This window comes from Botryllus schlosseri, chromosome 12 (genome assembly GCF_051294905.1).
Source record: "Botryllus schlosseri isolate E-star chromosome 12, Bs_hap1, whole genome shotgun sequence".
Classification (NCBI taxonomy): Eukaryota; Metazoa; Chordata; class Ascidiacea; order Stolidobranchia; family Styelidae; genus Botryllus; species Botryllus schlosseri.
Window position 1 is genome coordinate 4,686,515 of NC_137247.1, and position 27,667 is coordinate 4,714,181.

A 27,667-nucleotide genomic window follows, 5' to 3' on the forward strand; every position below is an offset into this window, starting at 1 on the left:
CGTATATATTGGATATAGATGTTTCAAATGACACTGATGAGAATTGAAGATAGGATGTTCGATATTGCTTTCCAGTCATTTAATGCATGGGAATAGTATTCAAATTATTCACTGCGTGGGTCACTTTTAACCAAATATCTCATCTAATCTCTCCGGCTTTATCACGTTGATACGAAGTCAATATCTCACAGTATACGTCTCTATCAGGTTATTAGCGATTGTTACCATCCGTGGCACAGTATCTTCAAGATCCTGCAATTTCGCGCATTCACAATACATTCTCGTAAACCGTATCACATCACGTTATAACGGTTAGCACGTGCAACACAAAGCCTCATTTCGTTGCCTGCAATATCTACTGCGCTGTCATCAAATTGAGTGAGCACTGCGAGCAGCGCCAGATTGCCGGCGCGTTTCACGCCTATCCTTGCTAAGAGTGGGGGATATTGCGACGTCTCTTAATTACTGACCTAATTCAGAAACGCAGATCATGTATGCGAACAAAGCAAATTTCCAGCGTTACTTACTGGATTTATTCAGTTGCTTATCGCTCTGACGGAGAAGCGCAGTGGCGCACATTAAAGCGACGGTAGAAGAGAAGATACGTTTTATAATAAGACCTTTGATGCTATAGATAGGCCGCTATAGAATGAATAGATAAACAAAATTACATAAGTGGGGCGTGTCTGATTGATTTACACTGATGCGTTATGTTGTATCCAAAAAGCTGAAAGTTTCAGCACTTATCTCTGAATACGAAACAATTACTAGTTAACGGCTGAGAACTCGTAGTCTGGAAGGGCAGCACCTGGACTAGACTCGTATCGCGCTTCCGTCCTTCCGTCGTTCGCGTTTGAATGCATATTGCGTAGCTTCCTAATAAAATTGATGTCTCCGATCAATGGGATCCTACTCAAAATACGTCTTGTTTGTGGTTTTCAGGTGATACTAATGTTCCTTACCAATCGCTATTCGGAACAAGTTGAATATGAGGTGAACAGAAAATCGAACAATCAGCAGATTGGGTCGCAGAATACCTAATGCCATAAGAAAAGTTTGACTCTTGAGCGCCTCCTTATGGAAAAATCTGTCGATGGGCAATAGCGGTTCTATAGATAAGCAAATGTCAATTAAATACGCCTTTTCGTGAAGATTCACCAGCGTATAATTATATTAATGCAAAGGTTGATTATATGTGACCAAAATTCAGTCTTCTGCTGGGTCAACAATGTCCATTTCACCCATCCTCGTCTCCGAATTCGTTTTCCTGACTTCAATCTTGCCATTCAGCCTGAACGTTTACATAAATACATCATTATCTTATTAAAATCTCCATCAATGTGTAAACAGATCGTAATATTACCACATGAAATCAATATTATCACGCAGTCCGCAATTGCAGAGTGTAAATATCGAGGTCATTCCAGAGAAAATGACATCTCCAAATCTACTGAGTGGCCTACTGCAGTAAAACTCAGCTTACCCGAAATCACTTGTGGATGACGATTTCTTCACATCAATTTCACGGTCGCTATCATCAGTAGATTCGGAACTGGAGGTCTTCTGCAACTTACGACGGACTTTCTGAATGTCTCTGGGACAGAACAGTAGCATATGTATGTTATGTGAGTTTATCGTAAGGAACTGCGTTAATTGACGCATCTACGGCATTTCCATAAGAGGTATAGTGGATAATTTAACAACTGAAACAACTGTAAGTGCAACACTCCGAATAGGAACAGAGAGAATCTTGCTGAAGCCAAAAAAAGCAAGATGTAGTGTTACTTATGATCAGGAATATCGATTCTTACACACCGTCACCCGTGTAGCTATAAAGTGCGATGTACGTTTGCCTAGCGTGAAATCGAATTAGTAAAATAATCACATATACGTGGCAGGTGATATTTTAAAAGTGTTTATCAATCGAATCATTAATGATAATGGGGCGGATACGTCACGGGAAGGACGCGTAGCTTCCGCAAATAGACACGATCCATATAACTTGTTGATTACTGTAATGTAGCAAATAAACTACTTTTGCATTAGTGTAGTATTCATAACAGCGGTTTGCAGCCATACATGTGCAAAGTACATTATACAATTTACCTACTAATGTGGAAATGGTGTATGGCGTATCACCGCATGTATACTGTACACTGTTTCACGTTGTAAACTATTTCGTTAATGCACTATGAACGACCAATAGTGGTGGACTATGGCAGATATCGAGGATTTTTTAGCCTCTGTGACTAATTAGGTGTACAGGGCTCTTCAAAAATGACTTTTTTTCTCAAATTGTACTGGCTACTTGTTAAATTGTTAGGCTACCTAATTTAAGCCTACACACCAAATTTGGTTCAATTCCAGTTTCTAGTTATATTTATAAAAATAAATTAACAAACATTTCAAAATTTTCTGTTCACTCCCTGAAAGTGTTAGGTTGTCTATAGAAACGATGTCCACCAAATATGGTTCAATTCCAACCAGTGGAAGCGGAGTTATTGCCGTAGAAAAATTTGGATTTGAATGAAATAGTAGTTACGGTGGGCACACATATAATTAATAATTGAAGAATTCGTCACCGTAAATACTATTCTATTGATAATGCAAATTTTTCGACGGCGATAATTCCGCTTCCACGGTTTGGAATTGAGCCAAGTTTGGCGAACATCGTTTCTATAGACATCCTAACACTTTCATGGGGTGAACAGAAAATTTTGAAATTTCTGTTAATCTATTTTTATATAATAAATAGAAACTTTGTTCTCCTGTAGCAATGCGGCTACTGGCTGGAATTGAACCAAATTCGGTGAGTAGGCTTAAATTAAGTAACCTAACACTTTTATCACGTTGTGTACTTGAATTGTGTACTGATACGCCGTTAAAACGCACGTCGAGAAAATACTGTTTTGCTGATGCGAACTTGTTTCATAATATTATCGGGAAACACTGTCAGATGGCGAAAGATTTATCGTTATTCATCAAAACCCCAACACCCATGATAAATTGACCAAATCGGCCGCTGATGCATATAGTACACACAAATAATGCATTAAACCTGACTTACTCATGCATGTAATGCTGCGTGCCATCTTGACCGATGACCTTCGCGCAAGTTAAGTCTTGCATCAAGTTGACGCAAGCCGAACTCGTGTGAATTTTTCTCGCTTCTTCGTCGCGAGTGATGAGGTAGGCCTTGAAGATGTAAAGGTAAGATACAACTCCCCGATAATGCACAAAAAGACAATACACGGCAACAGAACCCAATGCACTCCTAGCGTGGATTGGTGTAGTTAACTCGTTTTTACCAATTGGAATGGGTTTGAAAGTAAAATATGGTACCAGACATAGTCGATGCCCCGATTTGTGCTCTGCGCTATAGTGAATATCTGCTACAATTACGCCTATTTTTCACCCATGCATTTACATTGTAGTGTTCACCAGTGGTCACTCGATTTTATAATAATAGAATAAGTGCTTATTATGGAAATATATTTAATTTATATTGTTATTGCAATACGTCTGCCAATTCTAATAAGAGAGAGAGAGAGAGAGAGGGATGATATTCATTTTCGTCTGCACCATCGAGATGCTTTTGACGACGGAGATGTGATACGACCGTAAGGTCTTCTAGTCTGCACTGCACCCCGTCTTTTTCTCCATGCTATAAGTGGATGCTGAGCGCCTATAGCAGGATAGCCGCGGATACCAGGGGTAACCAGTTTTTTAGTCTTTCGTCTAACCTGGCATGGTATCGAACCCACGACCTACCGATCAAGAAGCCGTATGCATCAACATTACGCTATCTCTTATGAAGTAATACAATCTATTGATAGAATAGGCGTAGGCTTCACATCTCTGTCGCTCCCCATAGGGTTGTGCAAAAATAACTATTTTTACCGGATCCTAGGGATTCACTGACTAAATTGTTAGGTAGCCTAAAAAACGCTGCACGCCACATTTGACTCAATTCCAACCAGTATACGCAGATGCAAAGCCAATTGAAATTTTTGAATATGCTATAAAAAATATACAAACAAATAGGGATGGTGTGAACGTGAGGTTCACGTTCGCGTTCTGTGTGTGAACCTCATAAATTTACAGGTTCACGTTCACAAACGATCCTTGGTAGGTTCTGTACTGTGAAAATTTGTCATATATTACGATTCATTATAACATCTTTGGTTGAAATTTATTACATTTCAACTGCGGGCCACTATATGCATGGTGCTGGCAGCATAAAAATTAACACGAAACGAGCATGCACCTTGAAAATATCAAAAATATTACTTGCTTTACAAAGTTTTGCTCAAATATTTAGTGACTCTTTGCTTTGAGCTTGACCCGCAATCACACAGCATCAAGAGCGAAATACGGTACATGTAGGTAGTCAGCGAATGATGCTTATTCAGCCTATCGATGAACCTATCGTTCTCTGATTTAAAAAATCTAGCTGGCATACGGGGTCAATCTTCATTTCATATGTGCAGGTATCATAAAAACCAAATCCGTGCGATTGGTGTGTTGGCTACTGCTGCATAATTTGTTAATGGGGTAACATCGGTAGCAAGTATAGAAACTCGTTTGGCACTCAGCTCAATATCAATACTCAGGCGGCAAATACATTGTCCGGTCTGGCCTAGACCGTTACGGCGAAAGCTTATACTCCCTGGTAAGTCCTCGTCGAAATTGTTGGCAAAGCGACGGAAAAAAATGATTTTATGTGATTATTATATCATTTGATTGCCCCAGTTTATACGTTTGGTGACGTTTAAAGCGTCAATATGCACTTCAGCATTATGGCATTTTATGTGTAGGCCTATCGTGTACACTGTACATGTACAACGGGGCATTAATATAGGCTATCACTTCATTGAAATGTAGAGTTGGAATTAGCAATGTGACGTCACGTAACGTCATGAGGTTCACGTTCGCGTTCACACAGAACCTTTCAAAAAGGTTCGCGTTCACACGAACCTGAACCTTTCAGAGGTTCACACCATCCCTACAAAAAAATTTCAAATTTTTCTGTCAACCCCGTGAAATTGTTGAGCTGTCAACAAAAACGATGCAAAACAAATTTGACGCAATTCCAACCCGCCGAAGCAAAGTTATTGCAGCTGAAAGTTTTGGATTTGCAAAAATAGCATAGACGGTGGAAAATCTCAGAATTATGAATGGAAAACTCAAATAATTTCGCTTCTACGGGTTGGGATTGCGTGAAACTTATTTTGCATCGTTTTTGTAGACAGCTAAACAATTTCACGGGGTTGACAGTACAATTTGATCATTTTATTTTATTAGTTTTTAAAATAGATTCAAAAATTTCAATTGGCTCTGCGTTGGCGTATACTGCATGGTTGGAATTGAGCCAAATTTGGTGAGCAGCGTTTTTTAAATAACCTAACAATTTAATCAGTGAATCCCTGGGATCCCGAAAAAAGTTATTTTGAGCAATGCTATTCCCCATGCTCTGTAGGATCACAAGGCTGAGCGTCTAGCTCTCACGACATAACATTGGACATGACAATCAACTCTCATTATATCAAGGCTGCATGCAGACCAGCACCTGCGAGACATTTCTAGACGAATCTATCGACCAGATATGCATGCTTACTACAAAGTAGAAGGCTACTCAAGTAGTTTTTGCCTAATTGTACTTCTTAATCATGTGGTTATCTTTTTAGACCACTTCCACTTCTATAGTTTCAATTTTGGACAGAAAACTACTTACTTTTTACTGGTTATCTTTGCAAAGTACAGAGAACTTTTAGGATATGTTTGTATTAGTTCTGACTACAATACTTGAGAGCCAATGCTGACAACTTTGACCGCCGCTGAGTAGCCTAAGTGTAGTGTAGTCTTACGGGCATGGACGCTCGCCTTGTCGATAAATCCACCATACGATGTGCTGCAAAGCCAGCGTGACTCGCTCTACGCATACTGTCTTCGGTACCGAGACCAGCTAGTGACGCGATTCTTTCTTCCAGTCGAGATGACGGCGTCGAGGACTGGGAAACAAGAATTATTTCATCGATTCAGGTTACGCCAGACCTTGCGGCCTTGGATCGGAGTTTCGTGGAATTTACTTATGGTGGAGCCACATAAATTTCGTAACACCCTTTGGAATCGGAGTCACAGAGCTGGGAAAACACGTACTGGCCGGAGTCGGTGTGTGTCAAATTGCTCTGACCAATCGGTGGAAAATCCTATCACAACTATAATTTTCTATTATGAAATAACTCTTTGTGCTGACAAAGAGTGCATAATTTCAGTGCTCTAGAAAATATTATCTCACTACTCTACTCGAATCATCAGAAATAATCCGCGATTCAGATTCTCGAGTACTCGAATCATTGCGCCCAGCCCTGATGATAATATGGTCTATTTGTCATTTTAATCAAGGATATATCTGGTCCTAGATATCAGACAGTGTTCAAAATTTGGACTTACGGACAATCTTGGCAAAGAAATACACTTCTAGTGGTAGTTAAGTTATATTTTGACCTTCTCGGGTGAATCACCAAACAACTGGACGGAAATCAATGGTTAGTTTTGTAACTTTCACGGACATCACGATTTCGCGAAATTGATTCACTAAAAAGTGTGGATGTTTACGATTACGATGTAGACCTATGAAATACTGAGACAGTTCTTATTTATTTAGGATTTACAATTCGGAATATAGCATACGTACTCCGGGATTATCCATACTCTTTTCGCTTTACTGATTGTAGTATCACGAATATCCACGGTACTCGGCTAAGATTCAAGGCTGTTGCCGATAGACTCCTGTGAAAGTAGGATGTTAGTTGATCCGGTGTTACTGTCCTGATTGCGAGTCTGTAACAGTAACACGAAACAAACGATAACACTCAGAATACTTTTTTTTTAATGTATATCTGTTGAAAACTTGCGAATACCTGATGTTCCGGCGGCGTGGGTGGTGTTACTTTTATGACTACCGGATCGACACTGATTCGTGAGATATTGCGTTGCCTCTTAGGTGCTGGAGCTGTAGATCTTTCCCGGCAGTCTTTAGCGCACCAAGCACCCATAATCGTCGACAAATAACCAGCACATTTTGCGTCGATGTAGCGACAATCTGAACTTATTTCCATATCAACGAATTAGTTTTTTCCCTATGAAATGAAATGCATAGTGATGTCACAAAGTAACGAATGCCTTCAATGCATTGGCTCAAAGAATTCGGCTCCTGCGATCATACTTGAATAACTAGATATTTCTAATTGTCTAATTTGACTAATTAGGGCGAAATGCCGATAATCTAATTATAATCATTTTAATTCTAATCTAATTTCTGGTTTTCCGGAAGATGGTACGAAGAGAGCTGTATAGTGCGAAACAACCCAAGCTCAGTGCACAGATATTTTCCATTGTCATGCTTGGTTATGAGAATAAACGCTGAACTCGATTTTTTTTTTATTTTTCTATATAATTCGAACATTTAATTACTACGAATTCATTAATTCTAATTATATGGTAATTAACAAAACACTATGAAGCTCACTTAAACTATTCTGCTTGTCATCTAATTTGGATTTGAATTCATATTCTCTGCTTTACTTTTCATTCAGTGTGCATGCCTCTTTTCTACTCCGCCAAGGCCCAATAAACCGAAACCGAATTGATGGGCCAAGGTGGGTGTCTGATCTCGAAGACTACTCCAAGTCCTTTCGACACCTCCCTATCTTTTCATTTTATCGCAGTTTTGTGGTGTTTTGAAATGATGAAAATATTTATAAACTGATAGGCCTACTGCTACAGGCTTCTGGGTGCCGATGATGCGAATGGTGGTGTGTGTCATTATTAAGCGTCTGATCCCGGTGAGATTTGATGAATTCAATAACGATAACCTATATATATAGTACACACTATATAAATGTACTATGTACTACATATGAACAGTGAACACTATAGTCAAATCATAAATGTTCAAATGCCGTCAAAATCGCACGTCATTTTTGAGCGATTTATTCATCGCTATGAGTATCAGCAGTGTTACTCGATCACGATATTCATCGACTGAAGATTCCACCGGGAACTGCAATACAACAGTGTTGGGATCAAGTCACTACCTTCGAGTCACGAGTCATTTCGAGTCATTGCACATTTTGACTCGAGTCAAGTCAAGTCAATCGATTTTCGAAAGTGACTCGAGTTAAGTCAAGTCACTCGTTTTTTGGAGGTGACTCCAGTCAAGTCGAGTCAAGTCAAGTCAAATTGGTTTTATGAAGTATGAGTGATCATTCAAAGTCATTACATTTTGCTATATGTGTGAATAACAGATGTATTGGTCATGTATCTTGAATCAAATAACGAGTATAAAGTCAAATATACATGCAAACGAACATAAATTCAATATAAATAATGCAAAAAGGCGTTTTATCGCTTGAGCAGACGTGGAGCAGCTAATAAAATACGTGAGCCAAAATAGAGGGTCGAATACGAAGCGTCGACAAATTGAAACGAATTGATATGGTATAATACTAGGCTTACCATATTTTGGAAATGTAAAAAGAGGACACTTTTTCAGAAATTTCAGACATGCAAAACTGGAGAAGAATTCTCAAAAACCGGTAAATTTTTCCCACTTCGTGAACGGTTGACTAAAAAAAAAAAAAAAAAAAAAAGGTCATCACTTTCGCTCACAGCTCAAAATAACGTTTTGCTCTCCACATTGCCAGGTGGATGACTGCTTTTCCCTCCGAAATACCCGCCGGAGCGTCACTTCTCGGCTAATTTGCGGCATATCGCTCGCAATTTGATCTCAATCTGACCTAAATTTTCAAAAAAGAGGACAAAATCTCAAAAAAGAGGACAAAAGGGCGTCCTCCGAGGACACTTTCAAAAAAGTCAAAAAAGAGGACAAATGGTAAGCCTATATAATACACTATCCATCTACTCATCCGTGAGAATATAAACGCATAAACTATATTCGTTCGATTCAAATCATACAAGTGGGTTGGCTAAGAGGGGCACTGCGCGATGTAAGCACTGAGCCGTCAAAGAAACAGAGATACGTTGCTATTAGATTATGATACTGATAGCACATAAACGTAAGCTGTCATCAGCTCGTTTTCGGCCAATTTGTTTGTGATGTAGCAAGGGGGGTCAGTGAAGGGTACAAACAGTGAATGACTGGTTGCTCTCACAAGTCACACGGGCGTATCACGAATAATCCGAACATAAACAAGATACAGAGATTTAATCGACTCCGTTCACTTGATGACTTGAAATTGACTCGTAAATTTTGCTCCGAGTCACGAGTCAATCTACATTTTTGAAGCGCCGAGTCAAGTCAAGTCAAGTCATTCTTTCGAAGTGACTCGAGTCAAGTCAAGTCATACGAAAAAGTTGACTCGAGTCAAGTCATGACTCGAGTCATCCCAACACTGCAATACAATAAATACAAAAAGAGTAGTCGAAACCTCGAAACGGCTTGATGAAGTTGATCAACCAAAGTTTCATCTTGTACTACAAATGTAAGAGTGGCGATTCTCTAATTTGACGCATGAACTGAACATTGAAAAATCTCTTTCTAATAACCCGCCTCATTACATTTAATTGAGATTTGAGATGCGAAATATGGCCTGGTTGTATATGAGACCGACTTATAGATATACGTGACCCTAAGAGTGTGAATCAAGGATATCAGTTCGACAAAACTGTAATGTTGTACGTATTGTGTATAGAATACATACATTGTCTTTAGTACAGAATGGATTACGCAATTATTTGCTGGTACGAATTGTTTACAATGTGCACTCAATATAAGAGCGTTTGCGGCAATGGGCGTTAATATACTTTCATCTAGCAGTCGGGCATACAGTTCGGTCATGGCAGTGAGAAACAAACTCCCTGCTGCTTTATCTACTAAATAGAAACGATGACGATTGTCGCCTCAGGTATTAGTAGAATCGATGTTGGTTTGAAAGTGCATGAGTCAGAGAGGATAATTGAACCGGAGGCTCAACTGCTACGCAGAATCGCGCTTTCAAGCTGAACCTATCAGCGATGAAGCCCCGCTGAAACGAACCGCAATTTCTGCATAGAGAATATCATCATTCCGGGAGCTAACAACAATATATACACCAAGCACTTTCTGTTAGTTTATAAAATAACTTACTGGAAAACTGAGTAGGAGCCGCCACGATTTCACAATCGTACAACCAATCCAGAAGGATTGGCCTCCCCATTTGTATTTTATCGGCGTGATCTCAGTAAAACAGTCAACACTAAAACAGTGGCTTCATTTTATTGCTGGTTGCTTTTCGTCACCACCCACACCAGGAGTAAAAGTCACCTATCACGTCTTTAACCAATTATACGACAAACCCCCAGCCCAGGTTATGAGATATTATAATGGACGACTCCCAGACAGCAGACACATACAATGCCAATCTTGGAGACGCATCAGCATTCAGCAATCATCGACCGTAAGTTAGCCGGGAACCTTCGTAGTAGGTACTAGATAGTAACCGTCGGCGATTTAATTGATTCCAAGACCGCTTATGCAAGTGGACTTCCAGGTCAATCATTACTAGGTGGTGTGTAAAATCCAAACTGCCAAATACAGCGCAGGCGTGTGTTTTTGACAAACGCTGACCCGACGTGACTATCATCGCATTGTCAGCGACTTGTGCACGAGTTGTCGAATTCACGAAATTGACAATTCACTGTGAATTGGCTGTTATTCAACAGCGGCAGCGATAAAGCAGTTGTGGTCGCGATGCGATGCCAATGCAATCTGTACGTATTATGAAACAAAGAACTCTGGCGTCGAGTTAGAAAGGTTCAGGTACCAAGAAAAGCACGCGTTGTATATTTTTGACTACGATTTTGTGTGGGCCTATCCGTTAAAAAGATCCCGGACTTGAAAGAGGTGTCGCTATAATAAATACTGCTGCCGCGATTGGATTACCAATGCTGTATCGAATCGAGCAAAACCCTTCTATTTATAGCTATCGCAATTCAGACGGATTTCATTAGCTGGTGTTATCGAGTTTGTGTGTGTATTGGGCTACGTGGTATGAAAGTCCTCACGCCAGCAGAACGTTATCCAATCGCTACGTCGTTTTGTCGCACACCCTCGCGGTAGGAATAAGGTCGCAATTTTCTCATAACAACTCCTATAGCATTCCAACTTAGCGAGAGCCTAAAGAGCTAAAACATCTTTATACTAGGGGGACGATGTGTTATCGTCGTAGCAGTTGATTTATTCAGGCGCGGCGAGAGTGCAAAAGAGTTTATCGATTCCGCAGCTTCACGAGCTTGTGGATAATATTTCATCCCGAGGCGAAGCGCTGCGTGACGGACCAGCACTGTTAAGTAATCGCGATGATTCCTATTCAGAAAAGAGCTTTGAGAATAATCGGCACTATGGCTAGTCAAAGGCCAATATTTACTAGCAATGGGTCTTACAACAAAGTCCTTACTGTGGATAACATGAACCCTCACATCAAAAAAGTTGAATATGCAGTGAGAGGACCTATTGTCGTCAGAGCTGGCGAGGTCAAAAAAGAACTTGGGAAAGGCGTGAAAAAGCCGTTCGATGAGGTTATCTCGGCAAACATCGGTGATGCGCATGCAATGGGACAGCAACCCATCACGTTTTTACGACAAGTTGTTGCTCTTTGCGCCTATCCAGAGCTGTTGAAAACTGATCACTTCCCAGTGGATGCCAAAGAAAGAGCGAGACGTCTTCTTGGGGGCTGTGGTGGCATGAGCATTGGTGCTTATTCTGCTAGTCAAGGCATTGAAGTTATCCGTGAGGATGCTGCAAAATACATCGAGGCTCGTGATGGCGGCATTCCATCTGATCCGAACAACATATTTTTATGTACCGGTGCGAGCGATGGTGTGGTTGCAATGCTAAAGTTACTTGTTGCGGGTGAAGGAAGTGATAGAACAGGGGTGATGATACCAATACCTCAGTATCCACTTTATTCGGCAACAATATCCGAGCTGAACGCACACTTGGTTCCTTATTACTTGGATGAAGATAACAACTGGTCTCTTGACATGCAAGAACTTGAGAGATCATATTCGGAAGCAAAGAAAACTTGCAATCCGAAAGTGCTGTGTGTTATCAACCCTGGTAATCCAACGGGACAAGTACTGAGTCGCGATAACATTGAAAAAGTGATTAAATTTGCTGTAGAAAAGGGCTTGTTTTTGATGGCGGATGAAGTGTATCAAGATAACGTATATGCAGAGGGATGTAAATTCCATTCATTCAAGAAAGTTATGTTTGAACTTGGCTCTGACTACAGCTCGAATGTCGAACTGGCTTCGTTTCATTCTATATCTAAAGGATATATGGGTGAATGTGGATTCCGTGGTGGATACATGGAAGCTATTAATATCCAATCTGAAGTGAAGGAGCAATTGAGAAAATTGGTGTCATGTCGACTTTGCCCTCCAGTAACTGGACAAGTCGCGTTGGATATTGTTGTGAACCCACCATCCCCAGGTGATCCGTCGTACGACCTTTTCTTGCAAGAAAAAACCCGAAACTTGACGGATCTGGCAGAAAAAGCCCGTTTAACCGCAGAAATGTTCAACAAAATCCCCGGTATAAAGTGCAACGACGTTCAAGGCGCTATGTATTCTTTCCCGAAAATTGAAATTCCGGCAAAAGCTGTCGAAGAAGCAAGGAAGATGGGGGAGGAACCGGATTCATTTTACGCAATGAAACTGTTGGAAGAAACTGGCATTTGTATTGTGCCGGGTAGCGGCTTCAGACAAAAGCCCGGCACATATCACTTCCGCATGACGATACTGCCACCGAAAGAAAAGATGGAATCGCTCTTCAAGCTGTTCCGGGATTTCCATATCAAGTTTACCCAAGAATATTCGGGATAATCTCCAGCTTAAAATGCACTTATCTTACTCTGGTGCAATATTTGCACCAATGAATATATTTGCAAGTTTCACCATTGCCTGAATTACACCCACATCGACCATGATTCTTATGTTCCAATATAACAGCTTCTAGCAATTTCCTTCACCGTCTGATTTCAGCAATATGTTGCTTGCATGAACACTGAACGTGAACAGTATGCTTGACACACCACTGTTTTATTGTTCATCGCCATTTGATGTTGTTCAAAACCATGAATAATGCTGAGCGACACACTTGTTTCAGTTGATACCAGTTAAGATAGCAAGTTGATGTCTCAGCATTTTAACAATATTACAGATTCTGTGAAAAAAATAGAATCGAATGTTCAGTTTGCTACCATAGCAACTACTTCTTAGCCATTGCTTGTGATGTAGCTTTTTTACTTAGTGCTGATATTCTGGAGCAGTGGTTCTCAAAATTTACTAACCTGGCTAACACTAACTCTTATCTCCAAGCCTTCGAGAACCTTAAATTCTAACTGAGGCATACCTTTACCAGAACACCATGTCATCCTATTTGTTTCATTTCACAGTTTATGATTCACAATGAGCAATGGGCCGTCTACGATGGTAGGTTTAAGCTGTAAAATATCGAATGATAAGTTCACCGAAGGTGCAAATTTTACCATACAAACGAAATGCAGGGGTCAAAAAATTTTTGACTTCATGAACAATTTTGACCGATTTTTGTCATGTCAAAAATAATCACCCTAGTAATCACAAATCCGGTGTATGAGTTGAGTGGTGTCTCAACCTCCTGGGAACACCGATTAAGAATAGGGTTACCATAATTTGGAAACCTGTAAAGAGGACACTTTTTTCAAAATGTCTAAACCTGCACATCTGGCCCAGCTCCCAAAATACCCACCCGCCAGATCGTTACTTCAGTGCTGATTTACTCTATCTCGCTCCAATTTTACCCCATATTTTAACAAAATTCTCAAAAAAATGAGGACATTTGGGCGTCCTCGAGGATACTTTTAAGAGGACAAATGGCAACCCTAGTTGAGAACCACCACTGAAGTTATGAATTTGGTAGAACCTTGATACTAACACACCAACTATTGCAGCTAGTGCAAATGTGGCCTAGTTCGTAAGTCAAATGATACTAACAGTAAATCCATTAGTACAACAATGTATTGATACATTTCCTGAAGCATGAAGCAGCTTAAAAGATCAATCCAAAGCTATATAAACCGATAAACGTAACTGCATTGTGAACAGTGAAACATATTACTTGTGTAAAATTGCAAACGTAATATATGAATGTCAGTTACAAATCTCTAACGCGGTTGCACACTTCGTTTGTAAATACAGAGCAGGTGGCGTCCCCTCCAAGATCCTTGGTTCTAGATTTCTTATCCTTTATTGCATCGTAGCACGCTTGTTCGATACGTTTTCCGTAGCTCATTTGTCCGAGATGCTTCAACATCATCACACAGGATAACAGCAGGGCAGTCGGGTTAGCTAGGTCCTTTCCGGCGATATCAGGAGCAGTGCCATGCACAGATTCGAATAATGCTACACCATTATCGCCAATATTTCCGCTCGGTGTTACACCAAGACCGCCGATAAGTCCAGCGCAAAGATCACTCAATATATCTCCATATAAATTCGGCATGACCAATACATCAAACTGATTGGGATCTTGGACAATATTCAGGCAGACTGTATCAAGGTACATTTCGTTGAACTTGATATCCCTGTTTGCTTCTGCAGTTTCTCGGCAGCAGCGTAAAAACAGCCCATCTGACATTCTCATAATATTAGCTTTATGTACGGCAGTTACATTTTTTCTGCCATTTTGACGAGCGTAATCGAATGCAAATTCGGCGACATTTCTTGACGCAGTTTCCGTTATCAATTTAATACTTTGTACAACACCATCGACAACAGTGTGCTCGATACCAGAGTATTCTCCTTCGGTGTTCTCCCTAATCGTGACAATATCAACATCGTCATAGGGTGTTTCGAAGCCTTCGACTGATACACACGGTCTGACATTTGCGTACAATCCAAATGTTTTCCTCAGAAGAAGATTCATAGACGGGTGACCTTTCGCGATTGGAGTTGCTAAAGGTCCTTTCAATCCGACTTTATTTTTCTTGATAGATTCTTCCGCATCAGCTGGTATAACCCATTTCCCTCCAGGTCCTTTTATAGCTGTGACATTTCTTTCTTCCCATTTGATCGGTGCCCCGGACGCATCCACTATTTGTTGCACTGCCGCGGATATCTCAGGTCCGATGCCATCTCCAGGAATCAATGTGCACACTACAGGTTCTTCGGATGCAGAGTATGGACGTAATGCGGAAGATATGCGACTGGTTGATTGGAGGAGGACGCGTCTACTGAAGCCTAATAAAGCCATGTCGCAAATCCAAAATAAATTTGTATATACAGAATATCTGAGAGATGAAATACAGTTAGTTAGCCAGAGATGGACAACTAGAAAATATTCAGCCTTTCCATATTAGATTAGAATTACAGCAACACAGTTTCTCCAAATTAGACTACATATACAGCTAAACATTTTGTCCGAATTGGATTAAAATTCTAACTATAGTTTTTTTTCTAATTGGATTAGGGCTTTACCCTTAAACTTTGAAATTGAATTACGTTAAGTTCCGTTTCTATCAAATCAGAGTTCACTCTAATAAACATGAGAATAGCAAATGTCTGTACACCAGGCTTGGCTCGTTTTGCACAAATACAGTTCTCCTGAAGCATTTTCCGGAAAAGCAAAAATTCGATAAGAAATAAAACCGGGGCATAGAAACATTTCACTAATCCGATTAGAATTAGAACAAACAAACATCTCACAAATTACATCAGAATTAGTTTATCGGCATTTTGCTTCAAGTACAATTATCTATTTGTCTAAGTCTGGTATTACCGTATTAAGTGCTTTGAATTTGAATCCATAAATAAAAAAATTAGGTTCGGAAACGATATAGATAATTAGATACTGGTGTATGTTACCTGACGCTTTAACGACCGGTTTCTACTAGTGGACAATAAATTTCCATTTACTCCTGCTTGCTCTGCCGACCGTACTTAGAAATATAGTCAAATGAATGGCGTACGATTATGATATTGATCGTTAACACATGGTGTCACCTTGTCATCGCGGTCAATAAAGGACGATTTCTACAAGGTGTATCACTTCCAAACCGAAGTAGCGTGATAAAACTTATAAGCCTGTCTAATTTCCGCTGTAATATCAAAACTATAAAGTTATATCAACCACAATTTCGGACTATTAGTCGAGAAATGATAGATACGCACCCGTGTTTATTTTGAGTTGAGGTTGGCCGGAGACACCAATATTTTCGAATCCAAATCCCGTTCTGGATTTCAGATTCAAGTCCAAATCATGAATTCTTCATGTCCAGATCCGGTATCTTTTCAAGTTTATTCATAAAATTTCAACACTATAAAACATCACAAGACTGCAATACAATGGATGATAGGAAGATGCCGAAACGACTAGGAGTAGTCTTAAGATCAGACCCCCACCTTGGTATTGACTGTCATTTTTTCAGAGGCCGCGTGAAAATGGCTAGTCTTCAGAAATTGCATGTTCCAATATAGCTTCAAACGCATTGCAAATCCGATGCCAATCCGACCAAAATCTTCAAATCCAAGCTCATCTTGGGAATCTGAGTCCAGTCTCCAGAAATGATCTTGATCAGATTGATCAATGATCACTAATCCGATTTGATCGAAACTTCTCACCTTATGGCTCATCAATAAGTATCACATCATGATTCACAACGTAGTCCGCCACAGATTAGGAGAATGGCCACCAAAAAGCTATAAAAAATAACTACCAGTTCCAAGGAGGTATGTTCGTTCGAATGGGCCCAGGTGGGTGTCTGATTTCGAAGACAACTCCAAATCGTTTTGACACCTTCCTATCTTTCATTGTATCGCAGTGTTGTGTGTTTATATAGCTCAGTGGTTGTGGTGTATTGGAATGATGAAATTATCAGCAATAAATTGAATTGAAAATATTGACGTAACAGCAAGTTCTTACTTATCATGGACCACACAATCAAACGATTTATTGTATATCATTGACACAACCTAATCACGCCTACGGTATACGCATAGGATGATCGGGATAGTAGGAAGACGAAGACAGAACTGTCCTAATCAGAAACAAAATCGACGTAACTGTTACACCGTTAAATTTCACCACATTTATGTTCGCATTTCGGGGCAAAATATATCTTTCTGCTAATTTAACCATATTCACACGCTTCTCCGTATAAGAATTGTGTGGTTAAGGTTATCCATATTTTGCTGAATACATCGCATTGTACATTGTGTGCGTCGTGATCTGACGATTATTGATATTGATTATTAACATCACTCGCTCTCGCAGTTCTAGTCCCGTTGTACATATATTCCATCAGGGATATCTAGAACTTCTAGATATCCCTGTATTCAATGAACGTCACTTCGCTACATATCCACTGAACGCAAAATAAACCACGAACATACAGTGAATTAGAATTTACTGAAAGTGGAAACAAATGGGTAATACAAAAAGAGTGCATGAAAAAATAGGAGAAAAAATAGAGTACCAGTATTATGGTAACAGCAGCTCACTGAAAACTAATGATTTCTTCCACTATCACTCATGCTGGGGTAAGCGGCAGTGGAACATAATCCACAAGGATGCCAAGGAAGCCAACAAAGAAAGGACTTATGATTCTGAATTGGTAGTTCAACATGATACCAACGAAAGGGTTGTAATACTTCATATCTAGTTACTTTCGTCGATTTGGAATGTGCCATGTCTAAGTTCTGTATTTGTATTCATTATTGTCGCCGGTTCCGCAAGGTGTTCAGTGAAACGCTTTATAAAGTTACAAGGTGACATAACATCACGGCTTTTTGACGCGTCTTCTACAACTGCTGCTTGAACTTTTCGAGGCGTCCCACATTGGTGACAGGCTGAATTCTCTGCAAAAAGGATTTCGATAAAATAAGCAATCAAACTATAAAACAAAATTTTTTTTACAGAAGTAATCATGCCCCTGCATATGATGAATAGTCATTTCCTTCTCGTCAAGTTACGTCGATTTAATTGCCACATTCCACGAGAATCATCATTTCCCACAAACCACTTAGTGCCCAGCACTACGCCTCTACACTTTGGCAAAACCCAGTGTTAGGATGACTAGAGTAACGTTCTTGAAGGACTTGATACGACTCGAGTCATTACCCTATAATAACTTCACTTGACTCGAGACTCGACCTATGAGAACTGCTGTCGTAACGGCCTTGACTAACAATATAATATCACTACAATCATGCAGAAATTTACTGAATAAGCATAATTTTTGGGAGACTGAGAGTCCGCAAAGTTGAGAACCAGTCCTTGTATCACATATAGTGGCCGAATCCATCTTGGTAACACAGACTCAAACGATTTGATGATATAATAATGTTACTTTGCATATATATTTACCAATACTAGAAACCAGCCGTGTATCCAACTGAGAGTAACGAGGGAGAGGTAAAACAAAATAGGAGAGGGACATCTTGAAAACAGACAATGTTTTAAATTCTAATACATTAATTCTGTTAAATCTATGTACACTTGTACATATGCCATTGCAACAAGGATCAGTAAATCTTGCTCATGTTCATGTCTCTATACACATAAACATATGCCAGTTACGGTATATTAAAACATAGATTATATTCAATTTAGTATGGGTATATGAATAATGACTTATCCATAAAGCATGGAATAAGCAGATTACTCTCTCCAAAGAAGGAGTGCGCTTGCAAAGGGGGTAGATGGTTCTCTAATTCTTAAGGAACCACCCTCCATTTGCGGCAGTTCCGATCGTCAGCCCAATGTACTCACTCGAAATCCAGATGAGGAATTGGGTATCCGAATACATTAACCGGCAAGCTGTCGTTGACTTCCACGTATTCGGCTGTAGAGGAAAAGCAATCGTCAAGCGTTGCATAACGTACTCGAGCGACTATGTTTCGGCACTACATCTCGTTCTCCATTTTTCAGGCAAAACCCAGTTTTTACTATTTTGATTTAGTAATGTAGAACAAAGTTTTAGGGGATGCTGGCATCACCTTAATGAGTGAAATTGTCGTAACAAGTGACCGAAATAACCTCTTTATCACGGTAGATCGCGACAAGATAGCGTAATGGCGGAGCGTCCTCTTGATCGGTAGGTCGTGGGTTGGACGCCCGGCCGGGTCATACCAAAGACCTGATTAGTAACACTGGTATCCATGACTTCCCAGCTTGGCGCTCAGCATTAACAGGATAGCACGGAGGGGTGACGCAAGACTTAGAAATCCTTACAAGGCTATATCTGCACCTTCCTTGTCCAGCGGCATATGCACATCATGCACTCATGGTATGCATATGCACAGATCGTGTGTATGTATATCATGAGTCGGTGTATATGCCGCAAAAAACATCAAGTACAGAAATGTGCTAATTCCTATACTTATTGCACTAATTTGCAGTGTCATTAGTCTCCTGGTAGAAATCACTAGAAATTTACAGCGTTACACTCATTTCCACTCGAGCAAAACCTTCGACTGCTTTGACCACCGCTGTCCGAGACGTACCATCGTGCAACTGTCCGGAAAAGGACTCGATCACAGGAGCATCGTTCATCGTTCCTTGCTTCAGCAATTTCTGTCGCAACTTCTCGTTGTAACGGTATTCTCGAATCCTTTGGATGTCCCACCTGAGCAAAAGAATGATAGAGTTCTATTCGAACCAGTACTACTACTAACAATAAACCATAAATAGCAACATACATTTAACTCTGGCATAGACTTAAAAATTTCCACGCTTTTTACGTTTAAAGATTACAAACGTAGCCAAGAAAACTATTTCAGACGTGAAGCCTCAAAATGGAATTTAAGGAGTCTGGATGTCAATTTGTCTTCAGCCGTTCACAAAAACTCCAGTTTCTCACCACAGATTCTCAATATTGAGATGAGCAAATCCACGTATCACAGCCGAGCTCTTTATCGCAATAAATCCTCGCACCGCATGATAAATAGCGACAAAAATGTTATTTACTACTGAATCAGTTGGTTCTCCGTTCTTATTATCAGCAGATACCGCAAAATGTGCAATCGCGGGTGAACCTATCCTTCCGCAAGTCAAATCTTACAAAGATTCGGTCAGCGGAAAGAAACGTTACCACATCGACCAAATTCAAAATAATCCCACGTTGCTTTAATTCTCGAGCAATTGCAAAAATTAGCTTTCGAGACCGGCAACAACAACTCACTTTTTCCGTCGTTTTTCATCCAATTCCAACTTTGAGTGTCTTTTGAGGTATGCCTGATCATCGGTGGCCTGGAAGCGACACAATTGCTGCCATTAATCCAAGTTAGAAATGCGTGTACTGTACGCATGTGTTTCAATTCACACTCAATTCGACTATCACTCGATGGATGATGCAGGAAGTTAAAATATGAACCTTTTATGCGACCAAAAAGAAACTAACCCCCAGTTCCGCCCCACATAAGGATGATTCGGTATTTTTTTCGACCAAACCTGCTGTGGATTATTTTGTGTGCTGTGATATGACCAATCGAGTCTTTACAGCTTCCAGATTGGGCGTATCGTATCGGAACTAAAATTCTCGATGATATATGCCTTTCTGGAAAGGGACATATAACTTGAATACTCGGTAAAAGCGTTTGTCACTAATCACTACGATTAATACTCGAAAGATACATAATGCCTTCTAATCACATTGTGCCTAACGCCTTTTCACAAGTCTGCTGTAAAGCATTGACGAACTTACTTCCGACAATTCTCCGCTATCCTCCAAAGGCTCCATTTCCTGAACTTTCCACGTCGGAACTGGCGAAACAAATCAAAGTCAGCGCGGCCGTACGAAAATTTTACACCACTAGCTCGCTAACTTTTTAAATTCTTGTCCGGAATAATGTTTCCGCACTTCAGGTCCCACCACCAGTGATTCTGATCGAAGGTGGGTGCGACGCGGTGGTACGACGTCGTAGTTTTCATGATTGGGATTTTTTTCGGCTGGTCCGTTTCGTTCAGATCGTCTTCGCAACCTGTCGAATGAGGAAGTCATTTGTAACTTTGTAATTAATTTTTTTCGACGATGTTAATGTGGCAAAACATCTCTGGTGGCCTACCTGTCACTAATCCTGGGCAAAATCAAGCACCCGAGTATTAGGCTTCGTTCATTATGACGCCATGACAGTATGAATGATGTAGTACATTGAAATGATGCGCCCTTTATGCGACCACAAGGAATAGCCTATACAGGACAGCAATACCAGTTATTGGCATTGTTTCGACCATACTCGTTTTATTGTAGGTTGATCGTTACTTCACAGGTGTCTCATTTTGTACTTCATGTCCCGTACGCGGCGGTACGACCAATCCAGGTTTCAAGGCGTCCACAGTGAAAGTAAGTATCAAAACTATAATTTCCGTTGATGTATTCAACACTTAGCCGCGAGGAGTGTGTAATTTCATTACTGAAAAAAATCATCTCACACTGCTCAAATCATTGGAATGAATTCTCGATTCAGATATTTTGGAACTTTCCATATCATTCATACTCCTATGACATCATTATGAAGGATCAGGGTTGTTATCACTCGACTTGAGTAAATTTTTGTATCGACTCGACTCATTGTGCATGACTCGAGACTTAGGACGGCCAAGACAGACATTATTGTAACTGCGAAGAAGACTGAAGTCACCCCATTGTTGGTGTTTCGTCTGTCAGCACTGATACTTGGAAAATAAGGCCAGAAACTGTTATGACCGAGGTGAAGTTCAATATGAATGCGAGCCATTCGATATCACTCGACCACAGAGTTGAAAAAAAGTGGGTTGAACCGGACTGAACTCAAAACTGAACAGTGGACACAATGACTTGGACTCGAGTCAGAACTAGAAAAGTGAGATTGACCTGCGACTCGGAACCTTGTGACTTGGTTACAACCCTGCATCACAGCATCGAAAACATGGAGTAACAAGCTGAGCATACGCACGTTAGTGGAAATGACATGTCCGTGAAGCTGCAGCATTGTCACAAAGTCTGATGAAGTGGGTATGGTTGAAAAAATACCAAATTATGTTTATATGATGCAGAACTGGTGCAGAATCTTTGTTGTCGCATAAAATATACATATTTGATCTTTCCATATAATATACTCATTATGATGTCGCAATGTGTGATACTCAAATACTCGACCAGGGTTGTAACTAAGTCACAAGTCAATCTCACTTTTATAGTTTTGACTCGAGTCAAGTCGAGTCATTTTCAATTCACCACCGAGTCAAGTCCGAGTCCAAGTCAGGGAATAGAGTGTCGAGTTCGAGTCATAGTGTTTTGACTCATGTCCGAGTCCAAGTCATTGTGTTCATTGTTCAGTTCCGAGTTGATGTCATGCGAAACACACTTTTTACAATTCTGTCCGGAGATATCGAACGCTTCGCATTGATAATATACTCATTTTCCTCGCTTTTAACAGTTTCTGGCAGCATTTTCAAGTACCAGTACTGATAGACGAAATAATGATAGTGTGAAACTTTACTATTCTTCGAAACTACAACGAAATGCATGTCTTGGTGGACCCGAACTCGATTCATGCGCAATGACTCGAGTACAAATCGAGTCAATACACAAATTGAGTCGAGTCATTTTCCCTTTTTAAGAAAACGACTCGACTTGATTCGAGTCACCAAAAAATCGCGACTCGAGTCATTACAACCCTGTATTCGACGCCTAATACTCGATTTTGCCCAACCTCCGTCGTAAATTATAATGCAATCCAAACCCAACCTACCTCGAGAAGTGATCCCTGTCATCCGAATAATCTCCTTCTCATCATCATCACATCTCACATCTCCGAGCGAGTCCTGCGACTTGCAATTCTCAACGGACTTCAGCAAGCGCCGTATCTCCTGCGCAAAGGCGACACAGTGCGGGCAACGATCGCAAATTTTCAACGGCACCCCGTCCAACGAAGTGGCCGCCGCCGTTACGTCGTAGAAGGTGTCCACCGCCTTGTCGGGTGGCGAGATCATCATGGCGTGGATCAGTTCGCTTTGGACTTGGTCGATAAACGACACTGGCACAGGTATGCTGTTTTTTTCGGGCGTACTGGACATGTGCGAGGGTCCCGGCGTTTCCGCGTTGGACATCTCATATTCGAGGCGCCGCTTTTTCGTTTTGGGTCGCGTTTCCTCTTTTACGTCTGACGTCGTCGGAGTCTGGGTCTGGCTGCTGACCAATGTTACTTCCTTTGCTTTAACGGCGACTTCTTGGTTTTCCGGTGATTTTCTGACAAACGAGGACGACCAGACGTTACCATCAGACTCGGAAACGGAATTATGGTAATCCAATTCTAATCTAATTTGCGAAATGTTTCTATGATTTACTTTCAATTCTAATCTGATTTCTGGCCTTCCCGGAAAAGCTGCAGGATATCTGCATCGTGCCAAACGAGTCAAGTTTGCTCTACAGACATTTGACGTTCTCATACTGATGAGAATGATCTCGTATTTGATACGAGCTGAACTCAATTTTGTTGTGTTTCTTTCTATTCTGAATTCAATTCAATTTCGAGGTTTCTTAATTCAGAAATTGTAATTCTTGTCTACTTTGAAAAATATGAAAATTTTCTAGTTGTCCGACTCTAGAATTTGATGACGAAAATTAAAGCTTTTCAACATTATTTTTTAATGTGGAAGCCCCGTACTGCAGCATATGACAGTCCAAAGCTACACTCGTTAGACAAAATGACATTTCTATAAAGTTGTGATCAACCCAACCCACAGCATTGTCACAAAATGCAATGAAATAGGTATGGTCAAAAAAATACTAAATTATCTTGATTGTGATGTAGAGCTGGCATTGTATTTTTGTGGTCGCATAAATAGTACATATTTGAAATTTCCGCATCATCCACGCTCTTATGACGGCATAATCAGTGATACTCGAATACCCGACTCGCCGCCTAATACTTGATTCAGAACAAGAATCAGGTACTCTATTTTGTCTTGCCTTACTCATAACAATAGTTTAAACGCAGTCGGGCTGGTATGGTCATAGAATTACCATTCCATGCGACCGAAGTGTGATGCTTTAGTATGCCTACCTTTTATTAGACTTGGGAGATTCCTCCTGGCCATCACTCTTTCGTTTAGACATTCTTCTTCGCACTCTATTCAACTGGCACTTATACTGTAATAAGAATTCGACGTGGAGTTCGAAAAACTGTCAAATACTATCATACAATGCCAATTACATAGTCAGATCTTCCTTAAACTGGGATACCAGTATTCCATTCGAACTATTGCATTGTGATATCGAAACGTACACACATAGTCCTTAGCATGCTATCAGGAACCAAGCAGACAGCAACAGGGTGGTCAAAACTAAGATCCCCGATGTAATGTTGAACAAAGTGTAGAAAACTATGAATGACAAAGGTATTTTTGTTGGGGGGGGAGAGGGTACATGGCCCACGTTTAAGCAATGAGCATCTGTACCGGAATCATACACATGCAAGTGTAATTGATATTAATGTAAACAAATTGAGATGGATAGTTTTAGCATTTGAGCTATTGAAACGTAAATGTAAGGCACGGCTGTGTAATTATCGCGACTTATTGTTAGACGATCTAATCTAGTGGTTCTCGAACTTTTCAACCAGCACGCCTTGATGATAGCGAAATTTTCGCGACCCCTTATCCTCATATCAAAAAATATTAAAAAGAGTAACCAGAATGCTTGCAATGCTAACGCATTGTTTGGTGGCATGGAATGTGTCATGGCTGTTGCGTCACTTGTCGAATATGGAATTCTGACTATACACAGGCAATAATTATAATCATGAGCTGGAGGTAAATGGTGCGGAATACAATAAAATGTCAAGTTGAATAATTTGTTAAACATAATCATGTGCAATGGCCGCATATAGTACATTTTGGCGATATTGCTGCCTAATCCCTTTGTTATCCCACTTGAGCTTAGCTCAAACGTACCTGACCATAAGCTAAATCTAAAACCAATGGCACAGCTACACGCATTTACCAGATACGCTTCATTCACGGACATTTTCTGATTAGTGCAAGGTTCAACATTTAAATTCGAAATATAATTAGGGTTATTGTCCTTGTTGAGCTCATTCCGAGTCCAGAAAAAATCGCCTCCCCTCAGTGCCCTCCCCAGTTTCAGAACCACTGATCCAAGGCATTTATTTTGTCGAGTCAAGTATTCGATTTTAGAACGACTCAAATATTCCATTAATGACATCATACGTACAGGAAGCAAACGTCAATTAGTACCCTTTACAAAAGCAGCATGCTCTTTGGACATTTGGCAAAGCCGATTAGTATGACCAGAGTACATATAATGCTAATTCAGCTATTGAAGGTGCCAATGCAATTTAGTGTATAGCCATTGCCGTAAGCCAAATCTGGATTGCGAAAATTATCATTTCAGAAAATTATTATTTTAGAAACAGGTCAATTTTCGGTTCACTTACGTTTGAATTGGATGCTTTTAGCTGCATGATTTCTCGATCTCGCAGTCGCAGAAGGTCTTGCTGTCTGCTTATTAAAGACACCTGGAAAATTTTGAAAAGCAGGCCATGACATTTTGATACCGCGCGATTATTCGGCCTCTATATAATAGATAGGATACCTGTAATAATAGGAGCTGTTTCAATCTCGAAATTTCCGCGTTTGAGCTCTGTATCATATCACTTTCGCGGTTCAGTTCTTCTAACGCATGCTGAACACACACAGAAAGTTTGTTACACAGTTCAGTTTCAGTTTATCGTTAATAATTTCCTTTCTAAATACCACAAGATTCAACACACACAACACTTATCTCAAACGCCAGATCCTAGTAGTAAACCATAATAGCCACCCAGAATGCAGTTCTGGTTCAACATGTGGGCTGTATTAGATTGTTAACATATACAGATGACAACTTTTGCTGACACCAACATGATTGTTTTAGTCATAAAAGTCTTCCAAGACTCATTTCCATTCATTTTATAGTAATGTAATCTGGCAAAGCTTTTCAAATCATACAGAAATGATTGTTCTAACTCATTTAACAGGTGCGAATATAAACCTTACCTGTATATCTGTCTCATGTAGTTCAAGGGCTGAACCATTATTGGTGCCTGAGCTGGCAGTCTGCTTATCACCAGCATGATTCGGATTGTGTGCGCGAGACTTTGACATTGTACTCCCGTCTTCCACTTCGTCGCCAGATCCTTTGCCAGCAATTTTGCCCATATCGACTTCATTCAGAACAATATCGTTCGGGTTCTTCGGGGATGCTTTGGACGAAGGGTCGTCCTTTGATGGAGAAATGTTCGAATGCACGTTTTTGGTTTTGCGGGCCGACGGCGTGGTTTTCCGTTGTTTACTTCGGATATTCGGCGCTTGGTCTGTTTCACGAAAATCTTCCGAAGCATTGGACACCATGTTTTCCAAGTTTCTACGATAACATGATTTAAACTGTGGTACATGCAATCAAAGTTAACACATTCGCAGCCAAGCTACCACAAAAGCCGTAGTTTTGAAGCAATATGGGTATAAAAACAATTCACGCATCGACCAGACAGCAGCGATATGAAGTTTCAGGGATTCGCATTCATTTCAACAAACCATATTTCATTGCACAAGGTTGGCGCGGCGAAAAGTGTTAATGCAACACAATATGCATAATAAAAATGGGTGTGGGAGACGCGTATGTCGTGTATACGATGTATATCAAATATTACCCATTCGCGATTCGAATGTGTTTAGAAAGGTCTTTCGTAATGACGCACATCTGAAATCGATCGATACGACTACAGTGTTCCCCGTGTACAGCATGATATCCTGGGCAATTCGTATTTCTACTTGAATGAATTAAAAACTATCATGACATCAATTATGATAGAGTGGATATAATATGTTCACATGCCAAAGCATGGAGCAGTTGTTATGATATCACATATTTTTTACCAGATATTGGTGAGAGGTGTTCACTTTCAGGTACATCACCACCACTAGGAGTCTAGAAAGTACTCGCTGTAATGGATTTCCAGATTAAATTCAAACAAATTTGTGTTTTCAAAAAGTAATCACTAGGGCAATTTTTTTTTGACCTAAAAAACGGAAGATTTTGACCTAAAAAATCTAAATTTTGACCTTTTTTGACCTAAAAAAACTGAAATTTGACCAAATTTTGACCTCACGTATGCAAATTAGGTGTTTTCGCATATAATGTTAAAATTGTACTACTTATCTTCATTTCTGGTTGGAACTGTCTGTCCTTACAAAGTAGATTGGCCTGAAAAAACGTTTTTGGCTCAAAAACTGACAGATTTTTACATGAAAAACTAGTATTTTAACGAAATCTGGCCCTATGAAGAATTCCAGTAGTTACATTACGTATTCTGGTGGAAATAATTAAAATTTGTTGTAGTACAACGAAAGATCCTTTCCTACATTCTCGGGTAGAAAGTGTCTGTCCTTACTACGTAGCTTGCCAAGAACGGAGAAAGAACGTTCAACAGCAGCATTTGTTGGCTGACAACACTCAAGCTGTGTGCACACTGCTGGTGACAAACCGTGTTGCTTCATTCTGACAATGTTGTCTATATCACAATTTTTCAGCTTGCGCTTCTTGATATAAGAACCATGCAATGTCCAAGCAGACTTGCTTCA

General features: G+C 40.2%; 4 protein-coding genes across 5 annotated transcripts in view; 1 reads left to right on the plus strand and 3 right to left on the minus strand.

Moving 5' to 3' along the window:
• Nucleotides 1-1,126: 1,126 nt before the first annotated feature.
• LOC145452778 (uncharacterized) lies at nt 1,127-7,128 on the minus strand. 2 transcript variants are annotated; one of them, XM_080330925.1, is made up of 6 exons: nt 6,924-7,128; nt 6,698-6,792; nt 5,868-6,011; nt 3,068-3,195; nt 1,484-1,594; nt 1,127-1,291 (listed from the first exon to the last, which is right to left on the minus strand). In XM_080330925.1, exons 2-6 carry the CDS (start codon nt 6,710-6,712, stop codon nt 1,207-1,209), a joined length of 483 nt encoding a protein of 160 aa, XP_080187051.1. In that variant the 5' UTR covers nt 6,713-6,792; nt 6,924-7,128; the 3' UTR covers nt 1,127-1,206. The 2 variants fall into 2 exon arrangements, with proteins under 2 accessions (XP_080187051.1, XP_080187050.1); XM_080330924.1 differs by having other exon boundaries at nt 6,698-6,843.
• Nucleotides 7,129-11,008: 3,880 nt separating this feature from the next.
• On the plus strand, nt 11,009-13,245 carry LOC145451631 (alanine aminotransferase 2-like). The gene has a single exon (XM_080329842.1). The coding sequence runs from the start codon at nt 11,362-11,364 to the stop codon at nt 12,886-12,888; it is 1,527 nt and encodes a 508-aa protein (XP_080185968.1). The 5' UTR covers nt 11,009-11,361; the 3' UTR covers nt 12,889-13,245.
• An 801-nt stretch (nt 13,246-14,046) lies between these two features.
• The window catches only part of LOC145451633 (isocitrate dehydrogenase [NAD] subunit alpha, mitochondrial-like), a 122,916-nt gene continuing 109,295 nt past the window's right edge, over nt 14,047-27,667 (minus strand). Inside the window, exon 2 of the mRNA XM_080329844.1 lies at nt 14,047-15,335. Within this exon, the coding sequence (XP_080185970.1) occupies nt 14,201-15,298 (1,098 nt within the window). The 5' untranslated portion in view covers nt 15,299-15,335 and the 3' untranslated portion in view covers nt 14,047-14,200. The remainder of the gene's footprint in view (nt 15,336-27,667) is intronic.
• On the minus strand, nt 17,434-26,930 carry LOC145451628 (uncharacterized). The gene is made up of 11 exons (XM_080329838.1): nt 26,084-26,930; nt 25,641-25,730; nt 25,483-25,563; nt 24,091-24,176; nt 22,777-23,273; nt 20,869-21,024; nt 20,748-20,806; nt 20,226-20,293; nt 19,549-19,670; nt 18,815-18,887; nt 17,434-17,901 (listed from the first exon to the last, which is right to left on the minus strand). Exons 1-11 carry the CDS (start codon nt 26,435-26,437, stop codon nt 17,823-17,825), a joined length of 1,665 nt encoding a protein of 554 aa, XP_080185964.1. The 5' UTR covers nt 26,438-26,930; the 3' UTR covers nt 17,434-17,822.